This window comes from Phyllobates terribilis, unplaced genomic scaffold, assembly GCF_046119375.1.
Source record: "Phyllobates terribilis strain yellow unplaced genomic scaffold, ASM4611937v1 Scaffold_1__5_contigs__length_1240528914, whole genome shotgun sequence".
Classification (NCBI taxonomy): domain Eukaryota; kingdom Metazoa; phylum Chordata; class Amphibia; order Anura; family Dendrobatidae; genus Phyllobates; species Phyllobates terribilis.
This window is the reverse complement of record NW_027362761.1, coordinates 618932380-618953440: the sequence shown is the minus strand read 5'-3', so window position 1 is coordinate 618953440 and position 21061 is coordinate 618932380. Positions and strand designations below refer to the sequence as shown.

At 53.2% G+C, this 21061-nt stretch overlaps 1 protein-coding gene across 2 annotated transcripts in view; it reads left to right on the top strand.

The window, feature by feature from the left end:
• Window positions 1–21061, top strand: part of LOC141273002 (uncharacterized) — a 114252-nt gene that overhangs the window by 19495 nt on the left and 73696 nt on the right. For both annotated transcript variants that reach the window (XM_073684290.1, XM_073684284.1), the window contains exon 3: window positions 16775–16896. In XM_073684290.1, the coding sequence (XP_073540391.1) occupies window positions 16775–16896 (122 nt within the window). The remainder of the gene's footprint in view (window positions 1–16774; window positions 16897–21061) is intronic.

Here is a 21061-nt window from a genome sequence, read left to right as displayed (position 1 = left end):
TCTCTGTCCACCCTGTGATCAGTGCAGTAGTCCTCATCCTGTGATTGTCTCCATCCACCCTGTGATCAGTGCAGTAGTCTGATCCTGTGATTGTCTCCATCCATCCTGTGATCAGTGCAGTAGTCCTGATCCTGTGATTGTCTCCATCCACCCTGTGATCAGTGCAGTAGTCTGATCCTGTGATTGTCTCTGTCCACCCTGTGATCAGTGCAGTAGTCCTTACCCCTGGATAATCTCTGTCCACCCTGTGATCAGTGCAGTAGTCCTGATCCTGTGATTGTCTCCGTCCACCCTGTGATCGGTGCAGTAGTCCTGATCCTGTGATTGTCTCCATCCACCCTGTGATCAGTGCAGTAGTCCTTACCCCTGGATAATCTCTGTCCACCCTGTGATCAGTGCAGTAGTCCTGATCCTGTGATTGTCTCCCTCCATCCTGTGATCAGTGCAGTAGTCCTGATCCTGTGATTGTCTCTATCCACCCTGTGATCGGTGCAGTAGTCCTGATCCTGTGATTGTCTCCGTGCACCCTGTGATCAGTGCAGTAGTCCTGATCCTGTGATTGTCTCCCTCCATCCTGTGATCGGTGCAGTAGTCCTGATCCTGTGATTGTCTCCATCCACCCTGTGATCGGTGCAGTAGTCCTGATCCTGTGATTGTCTCCATCCACCCTGTGATCGGTGCAGTAGTCCTGATCCTGTGATTGTCTCCATCCACCCTGTGATCAGTGCAGTAGTCCTGATCCTGTGATTGTCTCCATCCACCCTGTGATCAGTGCAGTAGTCCTGATCCTGTGATTGTCTCCATCCACCCTGTGATCAGTGCAGTAGTCCTGATCCTGTGATTGTCTCCATCCACCCTGTGATCAGTGCAGTAGTCCTGATCCTGTGATTGTCTCCATCCACCCTGTGATCAGTGCAGTAGTCCTGATCCTGTGATTGTCTCCATCCACCCTGTGATCAGTGCAGTAGTCCTGATCCTGTGATTGTCTCCATCCACCCTGTGATCAGTGCAGTAGTCTGATCCTGTGATTGTCTCCATCCACCCTGTGATCAGTGCAGTAGTCTGATCCTGTGATTGTCTCTGTCCACCCTGTGATCAGTGCAGTAGTCCTGATCCTGTGATTGTCTCCGTGCACCCTGTGATCAGTGCAGTAGTCCTGATCCTGTGATTGTCTCCCTCCATCCTGTGATCGGTGCAGTAGTCCTGATCCTGTGATTGTCTCCGTCCACCCTGTGATCGGTGCAGTAGTCCTGATCCTGTGATTGTCTCCATCCACCCTGTGATCAGTGCAGTAGTCTGATCCTGTGATTGTCTCCATCCACCCTGTGATCAGTGCAGTAGTCTGATCCTGTGATTGTCTCCATCCACCCTGTGATCAGTGCAGTAGTCTGATCCTGTGATTGTCTCCGTCCACCCTGTGATCAGTGCAGTAGTCCTGATCCTGTGATTGTCTCCATCCACCCTGTGATCAGTGCAGTAGTCCTGATCCTGTGATTGTCTCCATCCACCCTGTGATCAGTGCAGTAGTCTGATCCTGTGATTGTCTCCATCCACCCTGTGATCAGTGCAGTAGTCTGATCCTGTGATTGTCTCCATCCACCCTGTGATCAGTGCAGTAGTCCTGATCCTGTGATTGTCTCCATCCACCCTGTGATCAGTGCAGTAGTCTGATCCTGTGATTGTCTCCATCCACCCTGTGATCAGTGCAGTAGTCTGATCCTGTGATTGTCTCCGTCCACCCTGTGATCAGTGCAGTAGTCCTGATCCTGTGATTGTCTCCATCCACCCTGTGATCAGTGCAGTAGTCCTGACCCCTGGATAATCTCTGTCCACCCTGTGATCAGTGCAGTAGTCCTGATCCTGTGATTGTCTCCATCCACCCTGTGATCAGTGCAGTAGTCCTGATCCTGTGATTGTCTCCATCCACCCTGTGATCAGTGCAGTAGTCCTGATCCTGTGATTGTCTCCATCCACCCTGTGATCAGTGCAGTAGTCTGATCCTGTGATTGTCTCCATCCACCCTGTGATCAGTGCAGTAGTCTGATCCTGTGATTGTCTCCATCCACCCTGTGATCAGTGCAGTAGTCCTGATCCTGTGATTGTCTCCGTCCACCCTGTGATCAGTGCAGTAGTCCTGATCCTGTGATTGTCTCCATCCACCCTGTGATCAGTGCAGTAGTCCTGATCCTGTGATTGTCTCCATCCACCCTGTGATCAGTGCAGTAGTCTGATCCTGTGATTGTCTCCGTCCACCCTGTGATCAGTGCAGTAGTCCTGACCCCTGGATAATCTCTGTCCACCTTGTGATCAGTCTCCATTGTCTTCTTTCCCAATTGTTGTCATCTTGGATACTTTGTTTCTTGTACTGGTGAAGCTTCCATTCACACTGGTTCTTCTTGGTGAAGTTTGGATTTGGTTTAATCTAGGATCTGCTGAAGTCCTAATCAGTGGAGATCGTAGGCTCCTCCCGAACTTGTCATCGTCTACAGTTGAGTTCAATAGTTTACATACCCCGGCAGAATTGTTCCTTTCTTGACTTTGTTTCACAGATTATGAATGATAACAATAAACCTTTTCCTCCACTCCTGGTTATTGCTGGGTGAAGCCATTTATTGTCAATCTACTGTGTTTTATCTTATTAAATCTTAATGACAACCAAAAACATCCAAACTGTCTATTATCCACCACTTCCATAGCTCCTCTGTCCGTACAGTCGTGGGTCATCCTACAAGGCTTCATTAAAATGACCCGCTCTCTGTCAGCGGCCCTCTGCTCTGGGTCATTAGCCAGTGCTTCCCCCCCCCCCCCCCCTCTGCATGCTGTTACACCAGGAAACCCCTTTATATGTTTAACCCTTAATTGTCAAGGACATCGTTCACATCCACAGTTCCCGAGCTTCCAAGTACACAGTTCTCCGGTAACCCCCCACACCCTGGCCGTGTACACACAGGGAGGAGGCTGACCAACTCATCTGCCACTTTTGACGTTATTGCTCGTTTATGGTGCGGAGATTCCAGATACTTAATTTTCTGCAAAGGAATGCCAAAAAATGGCCAAATGCATAACTATCCCTGTCCTATCATCTGTGTGCGGTGTAGGCACTGAGCAGGTTGCAAGCTTTAGGGATTAGAAGGAATTCTGGCCATGTGTCTGATATTCGCAGAAATGGAGCTGGCCTGTAGTACTGGACACCACCATGGCCAGGAGGGGCGCTGTGCATAGGCACTGTAACTGTTTCCGATCAGCTGCTCCACCATTTTTAATGTTTATGAGGCCTGTTTTTGAGACTCTGGTTTTGAGGTGCGGGCTGTGACTTGGCTGCTCCAGGACATTTGTAGCCAGTCCTGCACACACCATGTGTCTAATGTAGGGGGGGAGTCTGCATTCTGAAGGGAACCCAACTGATAGCCGAGTCTGAGGGGAGTGACGTCAGCGGCAGCTGCTGCTGCTGGGAGAGACGGACAAATATGGAGCGAAGGCTTCGAGGGCTGGAGAGGAAGAACTGCGTGCTGCTCCTCCGACAGACCCAACTCCCGAAAAATAAGCCTCTGCCTGGACAAGCGTCACACACGGCACAGTGCTGTCCCTGATCACAGGTGCTCGAAATCCCAACACGGCACAGTGCTGTCCCTGATCACAGGTGCTCGAAATCCCAACACGGCACAGTGTTGTCCCTGATCACAGGTGCTCGAAATCCCAACACGGCACAGTACTGTCCCCGATCACAGGTGCTCGAAATCCCAACACGGCACAGTGCTGTCCCCGATCACAGGTGCTCGAAATCCCAACACGACACAGTGCTGTCCCCGATCACGGGTGCTCGAAATCCCAAACACGGCACAGTGCTGTCCCCGATCACAGGTGCTCGAAATCCCAACACGGCACAGTGCTGTCCCCGATCACAGGTGCTCGAAATCCCAACACAGCACAGTGCTGTCCCTCATCGCAGGTGCTCGAAATCCCAACACGGCACAGTGCTGTCCCTGATCACAGGTTCTCGAAATCCCAACACAGCACAGTGCTGTCCCCGATCACAGGTGCTCGAAATCCCAACACGGCACAGTGCTGTCCCCGATCACAGGTGCTCGAAATCCCAACACAGCACAGTGCTGTCCCTCATCGCAGGTGCTCGAAATCCCAACACGGCACAGTGCTGTCCCTGATCACAGGTTCTCGAAATCCCAACACAGCACAGTGCTGTCCCCGATCACAGGTGCTCGAAATCCCAACACGGCACAGTGCTGTCCCCGATCACAGGTGCTCGAAATCCCAACACGGCACAGTGCTGTCCCCGATCACAGGTGCTCGAAATCCCAACACGGCACAGTGCTGTCCCCGATCACAGGTGCTCGAAATCCCAACACGGCACAGTGCTGTCCCCGATCACAGGTGCTCGAAATCCCAACACTGCACAGTGCTGTCCCCGATCACAGGTGCTCGAAATCCCAACACGGCACAGTGCTGTCCCTCCTCAAAGGTGCTCGAAATCCCAACACGGCACAGTGCTGTCCCTGATCACAGGTGCTCGAAATCCCAACACGGCACAGTGCTCTCCCCGATCACAGGTGCTCGAAATCCCAACACGACACAGTGCTCTCCCTGATCACAGGTGCTCGAAATCCCAACACGGCACAGTGCTGTCCCTCATCACATGTGCTCGAAATCCCAACACGGCACAGTGCTGTCCCCGATCACAGGTGCTCGAAATCCCAACACGGCACAGTGCTGTCCCCGATCACAGGTGCTCGAAATCCCAACACGGCACAGTGCTGTCCCCGATCACAGGTGCTCGAAATCCCAACACGGCACAGTGCTGTCCCCGATCACAGGTGCTCGAAATCCCAACACGACACAGTGCTGTCCCCGATCACAGGTGCTCGAAATCCCAACACGGCACAGTGCTGTCCCCGATCACAGGTGCTCGAAATCCCAACACGGCACAGTGCTGTCCCCGATCACAGTTGCTCGAAATCCCAACACGGCACAGTGCTGTCCCCGATCACAGGTGCTCGAAATCCCAACACGGCACAGTGCTGTCCCTGATCACAGGTGCTCGAAATCCCAACACGGCACAGTGCTGTCCCTGATCACAGGTGCTCGAAATCCCAACACGGCACAGTGCTGTCCCTGATCACAGGTGCTCGAAATCCCAACACGGCACAGTGCTGTCCCTGATCACAGGTGCTCGAAATCCCAACACGGCACAGTGCTGTCCCTCATCACAGGTGCTCGAAATCCCAACACGGCACAGTGCTGTCCCTCATCACAGGTGCTCGAAATCCCAACACGGCACAGTGCTGTCCCTCATCACAGGTGCTCGAAATCCCAACACGGCACAGTGCTGTCCCTCATCACAGGTGCTCGAAATCCCAACACGGCACAGTGCTGTCCCTCATCACAGGTGCTCGAAATCCCAACACGGCACAGTGCTGTCCCTCATCACAGGTGCTCGAAATCCCAACACGGCACAGTGCTGTCCCTCATCACAGGTGCTCGAAATCCCAACACGGCACAGTGCTGTCCCTCATCACAGGTGCTCGAAATCCCAACACGGCACAGTGCTGTCCCTCATCACAGGTGCTCGAAATCCCAACACGGCACAGTGCTGTCCCTCATCACAGGTGCTCGAAATCCCAACACGGCACAGTGCTCTCCCCGATCACAGGTGCTCGAAATCCCAACACGACACAGTGCTCTCCCCGATCACAGGTGCTCGAAATCCCAACACGGCACAGTGCTGTCCCTCATCACATGTGCTCGAAATCCCAACACGGCACAGTGCTCTCCCCGATCACAGGTGCTCGAAATCCCAACACGACACAGTGTTCTCCCCGATCACAGGTGCTCGAAATCCCAACACGACACCGTGCTGTCCCCGATCACAGGTGCTCGAAATCCCAAACACGCAGTATCATTCCCATCATTCCTAAGTCTTCTCATTCACAATTTATCACCTCCATCATGCCTGATTGATCGCACATCACCATAGACTGCAACATGCTTTTCTCTGTGTCCTAACGTACATCAGGAACCCGCCCACAAGACTGGATATCTATACCGGGAACCCCCCACAAGACTGGATATCTATACCGGGAACCCCCCACAAGACTGGATATCTATTACAGGAACTCCCACAAGACTGGATATCTATACCAGGAACCCCCACAAGACTCGATATCTATACCGAGAACCCCCCACAAGACTGGATATCTATACCAGGAACTCCCACAAGACTGGATATCTATTCCGAGACCCCCCCACAAGACTGGATATCTATACCAGGAACTCCCACAAGACTGGATATCTATACCGAGAACCCCCCACAAGACTGGATATCTATACCGGGAACACCCCACAAGACTAGATATCTATACCGGGAACTCCCACAAGACTGGATATCTATACTGGGAACCCCCCACAAACTGGATATCTATACCGAGAACCCCCCACAAGACTGGATATCTATAACGGGAACCCCCCACAAGACTCTATATCTATACCGGGAACTCCCACAAGACTCGATATCTATAACGGGAACCCCCCACAAGACTGGATATCTATACCGGGAACCCCCCACAAGACTCGATATCTATACCGGGAACCCCCCACAAGACTGGATATCTATACCGGGAACCCCCCACAAGACTGGATATCTATACCGGGAACCCCCACCAAGACTCAATATCTATACCAGGAACCCCCCACAAGACTCGGTATCTACACCGAGAACCCCCCACAAGACTCGATATCTAAAACGAGAACCCCCTACAAGACTCGATGTGTATACCGGGAACCCCCCACAAGACTCAATATCTATACCAGGAACCCCCCACAAGACTCAATATCTATACCAGGAACCCCCCACAAGACTCAATATCTATACCTTGAGCCCCCACAAATACTTGATATCTATACCAGAAACCCCCCCAAAAGACTCGATATCTATACCGGGAACCCCCCACAAGACTCGATATCTACACCGAGAACCCCCACCAAGACTCGATATCTATACCGGAACCCCCCCACAAGACTCAATATCTATACCGGGAACCCCCCACAAGACTCAATATCTATACTAGGAACCCCACGAGACTCAATATCTATCCCACGACCACCTCACAAGTGATATACATTCATACATAATAGAAGACCCCACAGGACCTGTTGTATCCCTGGAACACCCTTCAAGATCTGCTGTATATCGGAAACACCTTACAAGACCCACCATGTACAGGACACTCTGCATAAGACCATGATCCAGTTGTCACAGTTAATTGGATCCTTTTTTTTGCCTATTTTTTCTGCTTCCATAACAACCACACGAGCTGACCAGTCACTGCGTTCACCCCCTGACCAGTCACTGCGTTTACCCCCTGACCAGTCACTGCGTTCACCCCCAACCAGTCACTGCGTTCACCCCCGACCAGTCACTGCGTTCACCCCCTGACCAGTCACTGCGTTCACCCCCTGACCAGTCACTGCGTTCACCCCCTGACCAGTCACTGCGTTCACCCCCTGACCAGTCACTGCGTTCACCCCCTGACCAGTCACTGCGTTCACCCCCTGACCAGTCACTGCGTTCACCCCCTGACCAGTCACTGCGTTCACCCCCTGACCAGTCACTGCGTTCACCCCCTGACCAGTCACTGCGTTCACCCCCTGACCAGTCACTGCGTTCACCCCCTGACCAGTCACTGCGTTCACCCCCTGACCAGTCACTGCGTTCACCCCCTGACCAGTCACTGCGTTCACCCCCTGACCAGTCACTGCGTTCACCCCCTGACCAGTCACTGCGTTCACCCCCTGACCAGTCACTGCGTTCACCCCCTGACCAGTCACTGCGTTCACCCCCTGACCAGTCACTGCGTTCACCCCCTGACCAGTCACTGCGTTCACCCCCCGACCAGTCACTGCTTTCACCCCCGACCAGTCACTGCGTTCACCCCCCGACCAGTCACTGCGTTCACCCCCCGACCAGTCACTGCGTTCACCCCCCGACCAGTCACTGCGTTCACCCCCCGACCAGTCACTGCGTTCACCCCCCGACCAGTCACTGCGTTCACCCCCCGTCCAGTCACTGCGTTCACCCCCCGTCCAGTCACTGCGTTCACCCCCCGTCCAGTCACTGCGTTCACCCCCCGTCCAGTCACTGCGTTCACCCCCCGTCCAGTCACTGCGTTCACTCCCCGACCAGTCACTGCGTTCACCCCCCGACCAGTCACTGCGTTCACCCCGACAAGCACCATTACCACCAAATAATTAGTGTGATGATTTAGGATGATGTTATCAATGTCATGGCTGATCGCAGCATTTCTCTTTTTTCATGTAATGTTGGGTTAGGATGCCGCAGCACATTCCAGTCTTATCAGTGGAGCCAACGCCTCATGTGACTGGTCAAAGTACCTGCGTGTAAACCACCATCAGGAGCTGGAGGAGCGTCCCACAGTGCAAAGTGCACAGCACCCTCCTCACCACCTGTGTGCTGCCCTACTGCCTCCTCACCGCACCTGTGTGCTGCCCTACTGCCTCCTCACCGCACCTGTGTGCTGCCCTACTGCCTCCTCACCGCACCTGTGTGCTGCCCTACTGCCTCCTCACCGCACCTGTGTGCTGCCCTACTGCCTCCTCACCGCACCTGTGTGCTGCCCTACTGCCTCCTCACCGCACCTGTGTGCTGCCCTACTGCCTCCTCACCGCACCTGTGTGCTGCCCTACTGCCTCCTCACCGCACCTGTGTGCTGCCCTACTGCCTCCTCACCGCACCTGTGTGCTGCCCTACTGCCTCCTCACCACCTGTGTGCTGCCCTACTGCCTCCTCAGCGCACCTGTGTGCTGCCCTACTGCCTCCTCATCACCTGTGTGCTGCCATACTGCCTCCTCACCGCACCTGTGTGCTGCCATACTGCCTCCTTAGCGCACCTGTGTGCTGCCCTACTGCCTCCTTAGCGCACCTGTGTGCTGCCCTACTGCCTCCTTAGCGCACCTGTGTGCTGCCCTACTGCCTCCTTAGCGCACCTGTGTGCTGCCCTACTGCCTCCTCACCGCACCTCTGTGCTGCCCTACTGCCTCCTCACCGCACCTCTGTGCTGCCCTACTGCCTCCTCACCGCACCTGTGTGCTGCCCTACTGCCTCCTCACCACCTGTGTGCTGCCCTACTGCCTCCTCACCACCTGTGTGCTGCCCTACTGCCTCCTCAGCGCACCTGTGTGCTGCCCTACTGCCTACTCAGCGCACCTGTGTGCTGCCCTACTGCCTGCTCACCGCACCTGTGTGCTGCCCTACTGACTCCTCACCGCACCTGTGTGCTGCCCTACTGACTCCTCACCGCACCTGTGTGCTGCCCTACTGCCTCCTCACCACCTGTGTGCTGCCCTACTGCCTCCTCACCACCTGTGTGCTGCCCTACTGCCTCCTCACCACCTGTGTGCTGCCCTACTGCCTCCTCACCACCTGTGTGCTGCCCTACTGCCTCCTCACCACCTGTGTGCTGCCCTACTGCCTCCTCACCACCTGTGTGCTGCCCTACTGCCTCCTCACCACCTGTGTGCTGCCCTACTGCCTCCTCACCACCTGTGTGCTGCCCTACTGCCTCCTCACCACCTGTGTGCTGCCCTACTGCCTCCTCACCACCTGTGTGCTGCCCTACTGCCTCCTCACCACCTGTGTGCTGCCCTACTGCCTCCTCACCACCTGTGTGCTGCCCTACTGCCTCCTCACCACCTGTGTGCTGCCCTACTGCCTCCTCACCACCTGTGTGCTGCCCTACTGCCTCCTCACCACCTGTGTGCTGCCCTACTGCCTCCTCACCACCTGTGTGCTGCCCTACTGCCTCCTCACCACCTGTGTGCTGCCCTACTGCCTCCTCACCACCTGTGTGCTGCCCTACTGCCTCCTCACCACCTGTGTGCTGCCCTACTGCCTCCTCACCACCTGTGTGCTGCCCTACTGCCTCCTCACCACCTGTGTGCTGCTCTACTGCCTCCTCAGCGCACCTGTGTGCTGCCCTACTGCCTACTCAGCGCACCTGTGTGCTGCCCTACTGCCTCCTCAGCGCACCTGTGTTCTGCCCTACTGCCTCCTCACCACCTGTGTGCTGCCCTCCTGCCTCCTCAGCGCACCTGTGTGCTGCCCTCCTGCCTCCTCAGCGCACCTGTGTGCTGCCCTCCTGCGTGCTGCCCTCCTGCCTCCTCAGCGCACCTGTGTGCTGCCCTCCTGCCTCCTCAGCGCACCTGTGTGCTGCCCTCCTGCCTCCTCAGCGCACCTGTGTGCTGCCCTCCTGCCTCCTCAGCGCACCTGTGTGCTGCCCTCCTGCCTCCTCAGCGCACCTGTGTGCTGCCCTCCTGCCTCCTCAGCGCACCTGTGTGCTGCCCTCCTGCCTCCTCAGCGCACGTGTGTGCTGCCCTCCTGCCTCCTCAGCGCACCTGTGTGCTGCCCTCCTGCCTCCTCAGCGCACCTGTGTGCTGCCCTCCTGCCTCCTCAGCGCACCTGTGTGCTGCCCTCCTGCCTCCTCAGCGCACCTGTGTGCTGCCCTCCTGCCTCCTCAGCGCACCTGTGTGCTGCCCTCCTGCCTCCTCAGCGCACCTGTGTGCTGCCCTCCTGCCTCCTCAGCGCACCTGTGTGCTGCCCTCCTGCCTCCTCAGCGCACCTGTGTGCTGCCCTCCTGCCTCCTCAGCGCACCTGTGTGCTGCCCTCCTGCCTCCTCAGCGCACCTGTGTGCTGCCCTCCTGCCTCCTCAGCGCACCTGTGTGCTGCCCTCCTGCCTCCTCAGCGCACCTGTGTGCTGCCCTCCTGCCTCCTCAGCGCACCTGTGTGCTGCCCTCCTGCCTCCTCAGCGCACCTGTGTGCTGCCCTCCTGCCTCCTCAGCGCACCTGTGTGCTGCCCTCCTGCCTCCTCAGCGCACCTGTGTGCTGCCCTCCTGCCTCCTCAGCGCACCTGTGTGCTGCCCTCCTGCCTCCTCAGCGCACCTGTGTGCTGCCCTACTGCCTCCTCAGCGCACCTGTGTGCTGCCCTACTGCCTCCTCAGCGCACCTGTGTGCTGCCCTACTGCCTCCTCAGCGCACCTGTGTGCTGCCCTCCTGCCTCCTCAGCGCACCTGTGTGCTGCCCTCCTGCCTCCTCAGCGCACCTGTGTGCTGCCCTCCTGCCTCCTCAGCGCACCTGTGTGCTGCCCTCCTGCCTCCTCAGCGCACCTGTGTGCTGCCCTACTGCCTCCTCAGCGCACCTGTGTGCTGCCCTACTGACTCCTCAGCGCACCTGCGTGCTGCCCTACTGACTCCTCACCGCACCTGCGTGCTGCCCTACTGACTCCTCACCGCACCTGCGTGCTGCCCTACTGACTCCTCACCGCACCTGCGTGCTGCCCTACTGACTCCTCACCGCACCTGCGTGCTGCCCTACTGACTCCTCACCGCACCTGCGTGCTGCCCTACTGCCTCCTCAGCGCACCTGTGTGCTGCCCTACTGTATATGCCTGTGTGTGTAGCGCCTCCTCCTCGTGCCTGTGTGTGTACCGCCTCCTCGTGCCTGTGTGTGTACCGCCTTCCCCCCGTGCCTGTGTGTATATACCGCCTCCTCCTCGTGCCTGTGTGTGTACCGCCTCCTCCTCGTGCCTGTGTGTGTTCCGCCTCCTCCTCGTGCCTGTGTGTGTTCCGCCTCCTCCTCGTGCCTGTGTGTGTTCCGCCTCCTCCTCGTGCCTGTGTGTGTTCCGCCTCCTCCTCGTGCCTGTGTGTGTTCCGCCTCCTCCTCGTGCCTGTGTGTGTTCCGCCTCCTCCTCGTGCCTGTGTGTGTTCCGCCTCCTCCTCGTGCCTGTGTGTGTTCCGCCTCCTCCTCGTGCCTGTGTGTGTTCCGCCTCCTCCTCGTGCCTGTGTGTGTTCCGCCTCCTCCTCGTGCCTGTGTGTGTTCCGCCTCCTCCTCGTGCCTGTGTGTGTTCCGCCTCCTCGTGCCTGTGTGTGTACCTCCTCCTCCTCGTGCCTGTGTGTGTTCCGCCTCCTCCTCGTGCCTGTGTGTGTACCGCCTCCTCCTCGTGCCTGTGTGTGTACCGCCTCCTCCCCGTGCCTGTGTGTGTACCGCCTCCTCCTCGTGCCTGTGTGTGTACCGCCTCCTCCTCGTGCCTGTGTGTATACCGCCTCCTCCTCGTGCCTGTGTGTGTACCGCCTCCTCCCCGTGCCTGTGTGTGTACCGCCTCCTCCTCGTGCCTGTGTGTGTACCGCCTCCTCGTGCCTGTGTGTGTATACCGCCTCCTCCTCGTGCCTGTGTGTGTACCGCCTCCTCCCCGTGCCTGTGTGTGTACCGCCTCCTCCTCGTGCCTGTGTGTGTACCGCCTCCTCCTCGTGCCTGTGTGTGTATACCGCCTCCTCCTCGTACCTGTGTGTGTACCGCCTCCTCCCCGTGCCTGTGTGTGTACCGCCTCCTCCTCGTGCCTGTGTGTGTACCGCCTCCTCCTCGTGCCTGTGTGTGTTCCGCCTCCTCCTCGTGCCTGTGTGTGTTCCGCCTCCTCCTCGTGCCTGTGTGTGTTCCGCCTCCTCCTCGTGCCTGTGTGTGTTCCGCCTCCTCCTCGTGCCTGTGTGTGTTCCGCCTCCTCCTCGTGCCTGTGTGTGTTCCGCCTCCTCCTCGTGCCTGTGTGTGTTCCGCCTCCTCCTCGTGCCTGTGTGTGTTCCGCCTCCTCCTCGTGCCTGTGTGTGTTCCGCCTCCTCCTCGTGCCTGTGTGTGTTCCGCCTCCTCCTCGTGCCTGTGTGTGTACCGCCTCCTCCTCGTGCCTGTGTGTGTACCGCCTCCTCCCCGTGCCTGTGTGTGTACCGCCTCCTCCTCGTGCCTGTGTGTGTACCGCCTCCTCCTCGTGCCTGTGTGTGTATACCGCCTCCTCCTCGTGCCTGTGTGTGTACCTCCTCCTCCTCGTGCCTGTGTGTGTTCCGCCTCCTCCTCGTGCCTGTGTGTGTACCGCCTCCTCCTCGTGCCTGTGTGTGTACCGCCTCCTCCCCGTGCCTGTGTGTGTACCGCCTCCTCCTCGTGCCTGTGTGTGTACCGCCTCCTCCTCGTGCGTGTGTGTGTATACCGCCTCCTCCTCGTGCCTGTGTGTGTACCGCCTCCTCCCCGTGCCTGTGTGTGTACCGCCTCCTCCTCGTGCCTGTGTGTGTACCGCCTCCTCCTCGTGCCTGTGTGTGTATACCGCCTCCTCCTCGTACCTGTGTGTGTATACCGCCTCCTCCCCGTGCCTGTGTGTGTACCGCCTCCTCCTCGTGCCTGTGTGTGTACCGCCTCCTCCTCGTGCCTGTGTGTGTATACCGCCTCCTCCTCGTGCCTGCGTGTGTACCGCCTCCTCCCCGTGCCTGCGTGTGTACCGCCTCCTCCTCGTGCCTGCGTGTGTACCGCCTCCTCCTCGTGCCTGTATGTGTATACCGCCTCCTCCTCGTACCTGTGTGTGTATACCGCCTCCTCCCCGTGCCTGTGTGTGTACCGCCTCCTCCTCGTGCCTGTGTGTGTACCGCCTCCTCCTCGTGCCTGTGTGTATGCCCCTTGCTTATGCTCCAGGCGCTTCTTGCTGCCATTCCTGTGTCCAGAGCTGGCGCCCTCCTCACCCCTCCCTGACTGCAGTCTGTGGATTATACCTCGATGACCCTCAGTAAGAAGGTTCATTCATGACTGTCGCCCGAGTCACATGGAGAAACAATTATGTTAACGGAATGTACTTGGGACAATGATGTAAAGTCTGTGGCAGAAGGGATGGAGCGAATGATTGCGTGACTGATCCCTCGTACGAGCCCCCTTCTGGGCATTGCTAAGTGAAAATCAAAGTTATCAGCATCCATTGACTTCTTAAATTGTCAGTCAGGGGTCATTACAGGAAAGTTTTTTGCTACCTTGTGAAAGGACCCTCATTACACTGGCTGTGATAAATCTGCTCACTACACTATGCAGTTACAATGCTACAGCTGTGGATTACAGTCATGGCCAGAAGTGTTGGCACCCTTGAAATTCTTCCAGAAAATGAAGTTTTTCTCCCAGAAAATTATTGCGATTACTCATTTTGTTATACACAGGTTTATTTTCTTTGTGTGTGTTTGAACAACACAAAAAAAAATAGAGAAGAAAAAGGCAAATTAGACATAATTTCACTCAAAACCCCAAAAATTGTCCGGACACAATTGTTGGCACCTTTCCAAAATTGTGGGTAAACAACTTTGTTTCAAGCATGTGATGCTCTTTCAAATTAGTCTGTGACAAGTAACAGGTGTGGGCAATATGAAATTCACACCTGAAACCAGATAAAAAGGGGAGAAGTTGACTCAGTCTTTGAATTTTGTGTCTGTGTGTGCCACACTAAGAATGGAGAACAGAAAGAGGATAGGAGAACTGTCTGAGAACTTGGGAGCCTAAATTGTTCGACAATCTCAAGGTTACAAGTCCATCTCCAGAGATCTTGATGTTCCTTTGTCCACAGTACGCAACATAACCAAGAAGTTTACAACCCATGGCACGGCAGCTAATCTCCCTAGACGTGGATGGCAGAGAAAAATTGATTAAAGGTTGCAGCGCAGGATAGTCCAAAAGGTGGTGGATAAGCCGCCCCAATCAAGTTCCAAAGAAATTCCTGCTGTCCTGCAGGCTCAGGGTGCATCAGTGTCAGCGCGAACCAACACTCGACATTTGAATGAAAAGAAACGCTATGGCAGTAGCCCACTGCTGACACAAAGGCTTAAAAATATAGACTGCAGTTTGCTAAAATGTCCGCGAGTAAGCAAAAATCTTTCTGGGAAAACGTTGTATGGGCAGATGAGACCAAGATAGAGCTTTTGGTAAAGCACATAATTTTGCTGTTTACAGAAAACGAAATGAGGCCTACAAAGAAAAGAACACAGTACCTACAGTCAAACATGATAGAAGTTCAAAGATGTTTTGGGGTTGTTTTGCTGTCTCTGACTGTGTTCAAGGCATCATGGAACCTGATGATTACCAAAGGATTTTGGGCTGTAATCTAGTGCCCAGTGTCAGAAAGCTGGGTTTGCGTCCTAGGTCTCAGGGCTTCCAGCATGACAATGACCCCAAACATACTTCAAGAAGCCCCAAGAAATGGATGGAAATAAAGCGCTGGAGAGTTCTGAAGTGGCAGCAATGAGTCCGGATCTAAATCCCATTGAACCCCTGTGGAGAGATTTTAAAATTGCTTTCGGAAGAAGACGTCTTGAAATAGCAGAGACCTGGAGACGATTGTAAGAAGAGTCCAAGATCCCGGCTGAGAGGTGTCAGAAGCTGATGGTTATAGGAAGCAATTGATTGCAGTTATTTATTTCAAAGTGTGTGAAACGAAATATAAAGTTGAGGGGGACAACAATTTTGTCCGGCCAATTTTTGGGGTTTTGTGTGAAATTATGCCCAATTATCCTTTTTTTTCATTTTTTTTGTGTTGTTCCAATACACACAAAGGAAATTAACCTGTGTATAACTGTGGAATTGCAATAATTTTCTGGGAGAAATACTTCATTTTCTGAAACACTTTCGGCCATGACTGTATAAACCCATACTCTATACGGATCCATAGAGAAACAAACTGAAATTATTTTGAGGGGAAAAAATAAAAATGACTGCAATTATGTGGTTGCATAAGTGCGAGCACACTCTTATAATTGGGGGCTTTGGTTGTGTTCAGATTTAGCCAATCACATTTTCCCTCATGTTACGTAGTAGTCAGTACACGGCCACCATCAATTACAGCGATTCTGATTAACCCCAGAGAAAGTGTTGGATTTTCCTGACCATTTTCTGGTCTGTAAACAGCTGACAACACAGCAAGGGTTCTGTGGAAAGTTGTCAGTCAGGAGAAGGTACAAAGATATTTCCAGGCATTAGATCTACCATGGACACGATGAAGACATCATCAAGAAGGGGTTGAAATGTGGTGCAACAGTGATATTACCTAGAAATGGACGCCCCTCAAAAATTGTTGAAAAGATAAGAAAATTGGTGCTGGAGGCTGCAAGAGGCCAACAGCAACATTAAAAGACCTGCAGGAATTTCCGGCCAGTCCTTGTTGTGTCCTGTATGATGCTACAATCATCATATGTCCAGCCTGTGGGGTCAAGGGGTAAGAGCCAAGAGGGAAGCCTTTTCTTACAAAGAAGAACATGCAAACCCGACTATGTTTTACCAAAACGTCCATCATGTTGTCTAGAAGCAGGAAAATGTGTTATGGCCGATGAGACCTGGGGGAGAACTTTGTGGCCATAATTCCAAAAGGTGCAAAACTGACACTGCACATCATCAGAACATCACCATGCCCTCAGTGAGGCATGATGGGGGCTTGTTTTTCAAAGCACCAAAAGAACGGTTTCTCCAGAAGAAGATGGAAGTTCTGGAACAGCTGAGCCCAGACCTGAACCTAAGGGACAATCTGTGGCGACCTGAAGAGGGCGCTGTACACAGGAGATGCCCCCGCAATCTGACATGTGGAGCTGCTGCAAGGAGGAGCTGGCAAAGATCGAAAAAACATTTTTTCCATGACAAAAATCTGTGATTTTAATAGGGATTTGTAGACCTTTTACATCCATTGTAGAGATGTCGATGGCAAGAGTCGCTGTTATCAGATCTCGCTATGCCATGCAGAGGAGACATGATGGGTTTCCTCCCTGCATTAGAAAGTTATGTTGAGGGCAGCGGTCAGACCGCTCAGTCGATGTCTCTGGTCAGTCACTGCGTCATACGCAGGGATAAGGACTGGCATGGACACCAGTTCATGTGATGGCCCGATGACTGATTCTTTCCTTATATCCGTGTCTCCAGGTGCGGCATCGCCAGTCCGGCCAAATCATGGTGCTCAAGATGAACAAGATGATGAGCAACCGCGCCAACATGCTCCGAGAGGTGCAACTGATGAATCGACTGTGTCACCCCAATATCCTGAGGTAAAGGACACCCTCATCCATGTTTTACGCCATCACCCCAATATCCTGAGGTAAAGGTCACTCTCATTCTATGTTTTACGCCATCACCCCAATATCCTGAGGTAAAGGACACCCTCATCCATGTTTTACGCCATCACCCCAATATCCTGAGGTAAAGGTCACCCTCATCCATGTTTTACGCCATCACCCCAATATCCTGAGGTAAAGGTCACTCTCATTCTATGTTTTACGCCATCACCCCAATATCCTGAGGTAAAGGTCACTCTCATCCATGTTTTATGCCATCACCCCAATATCCTGAGGTAAAGGTCACTCTCATCCATGTTTTACGCCATCACCCCAATATCCTGAGGTAAAGGTCACTCTCATCCATGTTTTACGCCATCACCACAATATCCTGAGGTAAAGGTCACTCTCATCCATGTTTTACTCCATCACCCCCAATATCCTGAGGTAAAGGTCACTCTCATCCATGTTTTACGCCATCACCCCAATATCCTGAGGTAAAGGTCACTCTCATCCATGTTTTACGCCATCACCCCAATATCCTGAGGTAAAGGTCACTCTCATCCATGTTTTACGCCATCACCCCAATATCCTGAGGTAAAGGTCACTCTCATCCATGTTTTACACCATTACCCCAATATTCTGAGGTAAAGGTCACTCTCATCCATGTTTTACGCCATCACCCCAATATCCTGAGGTAAAGGTCACTCTCATCCATGTTTTATGCCATTACCCCAATATTCTGAGGTAAAGGTCACTCTCATCCATCTTTTACGCAATCACCCCAATATCCTGAGGTAAAGGTCACTCTCATCCATGTTTTATGCCATCACCCCAATATCCTGAGGTAAAGGTCATCCTCATATATTGTTTACGCCATCACCCCAATATCCTGAGGAAATGGATCACCCTCATCCATTGTTTATGCCATCACCCCAATATCCTGAGGTAAAGGTCGCCATCATCTATGTTTTACGCCATCACCCCAATATCCTGAGGTAAAGGTCGCTCTCATCCTACCTTTTACGCAATCACCCCAATATCCTGAGGTAAAGGTCGCCCTCATCCATGTTTTACACCATTACCCCAATATTCTGAGGTAGAGGACACCCTCGTCCATGTTTTACCCCATCACCCCACTATCCTGAGGAAAAGATCGCCCTCATCCATATTTTACGCCATCACCCCAATATCCTGAGTTAAAGGTTACTCTCATCCATGTTTTAGGCCATTACCCCAATATCCTGAGGTAAAGGTCACTCTCATCCATGTTTTACGCCATCACCCCAATATCCTGAGGAAATGGATCACCCTCATCATTGTTTATGCCATCACCCCAATATCCTGGGGTAAAGGTCGCCATCATCTATGTTTTGCGCCATCACCCCAATATCCTGAGGAAAAGATCGCTCTCATCCATGTTTTACGCCATCACCACAATATCCTGAGGTAAAGGTCACTCTCATCCATGTTTTACGCCATGACCCCAATATCCTGAGGTAAAGGTCGCTCTCCTCCATGTTTTACCCCATCACCCCACTATCCTGAGGAAAAGATCGCCCTCATCCATATTTTAGGCCATCACCCCAATATCCTGAGGTAAAGGTCGCTCTCATCCTATGTTTTATGCCGTCATCCCAATATTCTGAGGTAAAAGACACCCTCGTCCATGTTTTACGCCATCACCCCAATATCCTGAGGTAAAGGTCACTCTCATCCATGTTTTACGCCGTCACCCCAATATCCTGAGGTAAAGGTCACTCTCATCCATGTTTTACGCCATCACCCCAATATCCTGAGGTAAAGGTCACTCTCATCCATGTTTTACACCATTACCCCAATATTCTGAGGTAGAGGACATCCTCGTCCATGTTTTTCCCCATCACCCCACTATCCTGAGGAAAAGATCATCCTCATATATTGTTTACGCCATCACCCCAATATCCTGAGGAAAAGGTCGCTGTCATCCATGTTTTACGCCATCACCCCAATATCCTGAGGTAAAGGTCGCCCTCATCCATGTTTTACACCATTACCCCAATATTCTGAGGTAGAGGACATCCTCGTCCATGTTTTTCCCCATCACCCCACTATCCTGAGGAAAAGATCGCCCTCATCCATATTTTAGGCCATCACCCCAATATCCTGAGGTAAAGGTCGCTCTCATCCTATGTTTTATGCCATCACCCCACTATCCTGAGGTAAAGGTCGCCCTCATCCACCTGATCACCCTAATATCCAGAGGTAAAGGTCATCCTCATCCACCTGATCACCCTAATATCCTGAGGTAAAGGTCATCCTCATCCACCTGATCACCCTAATATCCTGAGGTAAAAGTCGCCCTCATCCACCTGATCACCCTAATATCCTGAGGTAAAGGTCATCCTCATCCACCTGATCACCCCAATATCCTGAGGTAAAGGTCATCCTCATCCACCTGATCACCCTAATATCCTGAGGTAAAGGTCATCCTCACCCACCTGATCACACTAATATCTTGAGGTAAAGGTCGCTCTCATTCTATGTTTTACGCCATCACCCCAATATCCTGAAGTAAAGGACACCCTCGTCCATGTTTTTGCAACATCACCCCAATATCCTGAGGTAAAGATCGCACTCATCCATGTTTTACGCCATCACCCCAATATCCTGAAGTAAAGGACACCCTCGTCCATGTTTTTGCAACATCACCCCAATATCCTGAGGTAAAGATCGCACTCATCCATGTTTTACGCCATCACCCCAATATCCTGAGGTAAAGGTCGCTCTCATCCTTTGTTTTACTCCATCACCCCAATATCCTGAGGTAAAGGTCACTCTCATCCTACATTTTACGCCATCACCCCAATATTCTGAGGTAAAGGACACCCTCATCCATGTTTTACGCCATCACCCCAATATTCTGAGGTAAAGGACACTCTCGTCCATGTTTTACTCCATCACCCCACTATCCTGAGGAAAAGATCGCACTCATCCATATTTTAGGCCATCACCCCAATATCTTGAGGTAAAGGTCGCCCTCATCCATGTTTTACGCCATCACCCCAAATATCCTGAGGTAAAGATCGCTCTCATCCTATGTTTTATGCCATCACCCCAATATCCTGAGGTAAAGGTCACTCTCATCCATGTTTTATGCCATTACCCCAATATCCTGAGGTAAAGGTCACTCTCATCCATGTTTTACGCCATCACCCCAATATCCTGAGGTAAAGATCGCTCTCATCCTATGTTTTACGCCATCACCCCAATATCCTGAGGTAAAGATCGTCCTCATCCACACGATCACCCCAATATCCTGAGGTAAAGGTCGTCCTCACCCACCTGATCACCCCAATATCCTGAGGTAAAGATCGCTCTCATCCTATGTTTTACGCCATCACCCCAATATCCTGAGGTTAAGATCGTCCTCATCCACCTGATCACCCCAATATCCTGAGGTAAAGGTCATCCTCTTGAATTGGATGTTTCGCCCCTGGGTACATTTCGCCCCCGCCCATTTTGTCCCCAGCATTTGGCCCCCAGGATGTTTTGCCCCCAGGATGTTTTGCCCCCACACATCTCACCTCCGCACACATCCCCCCCGGTACGGGGGCGAAATGTGCGGGGGCAAATCTTCCTGGGGGCGAACTGCTGGGGGCAAATTGCTGGGGGCGAACTGCTGGGGGCGAAACTTCCTATAACCGTCATCCTCACCCACCTGATCACCCCAATATCCTGAGGTAAAGGTCGCCCTCCTCCACCTGATCGCCCCAATATCTTGAGGTAAAGGTCATCCTCATCCACCTGATCACCCCAATATCCTGAGGTAAAGGTCATCCTCACCCACCTGATCACCCCAATATCCTGAGGTAAAGGTCATCCTCATCCACCTGATCACCCCAATATCCTGAGGTAAAGGTCATCCTCATCCACCTGATCACTTCAATATCCTGAGGTAAAGGTCATCCTCACCCACCTGATCACCCCAATATCCTTAGGTAAAGGTCATCCTCATCCACCTGATCACCCAAATATCCTGAGGTAAAGGTCATCCTCATCCACCTGATCACCTCAATATCCTGAGGTTAAGGTCCTCCTCACCCACCTGATCACTCCAATATCCTGAGGTAAAGGTCATCCTCACCCACCTGATCACCCCAATATCCTGAGGTAAAGG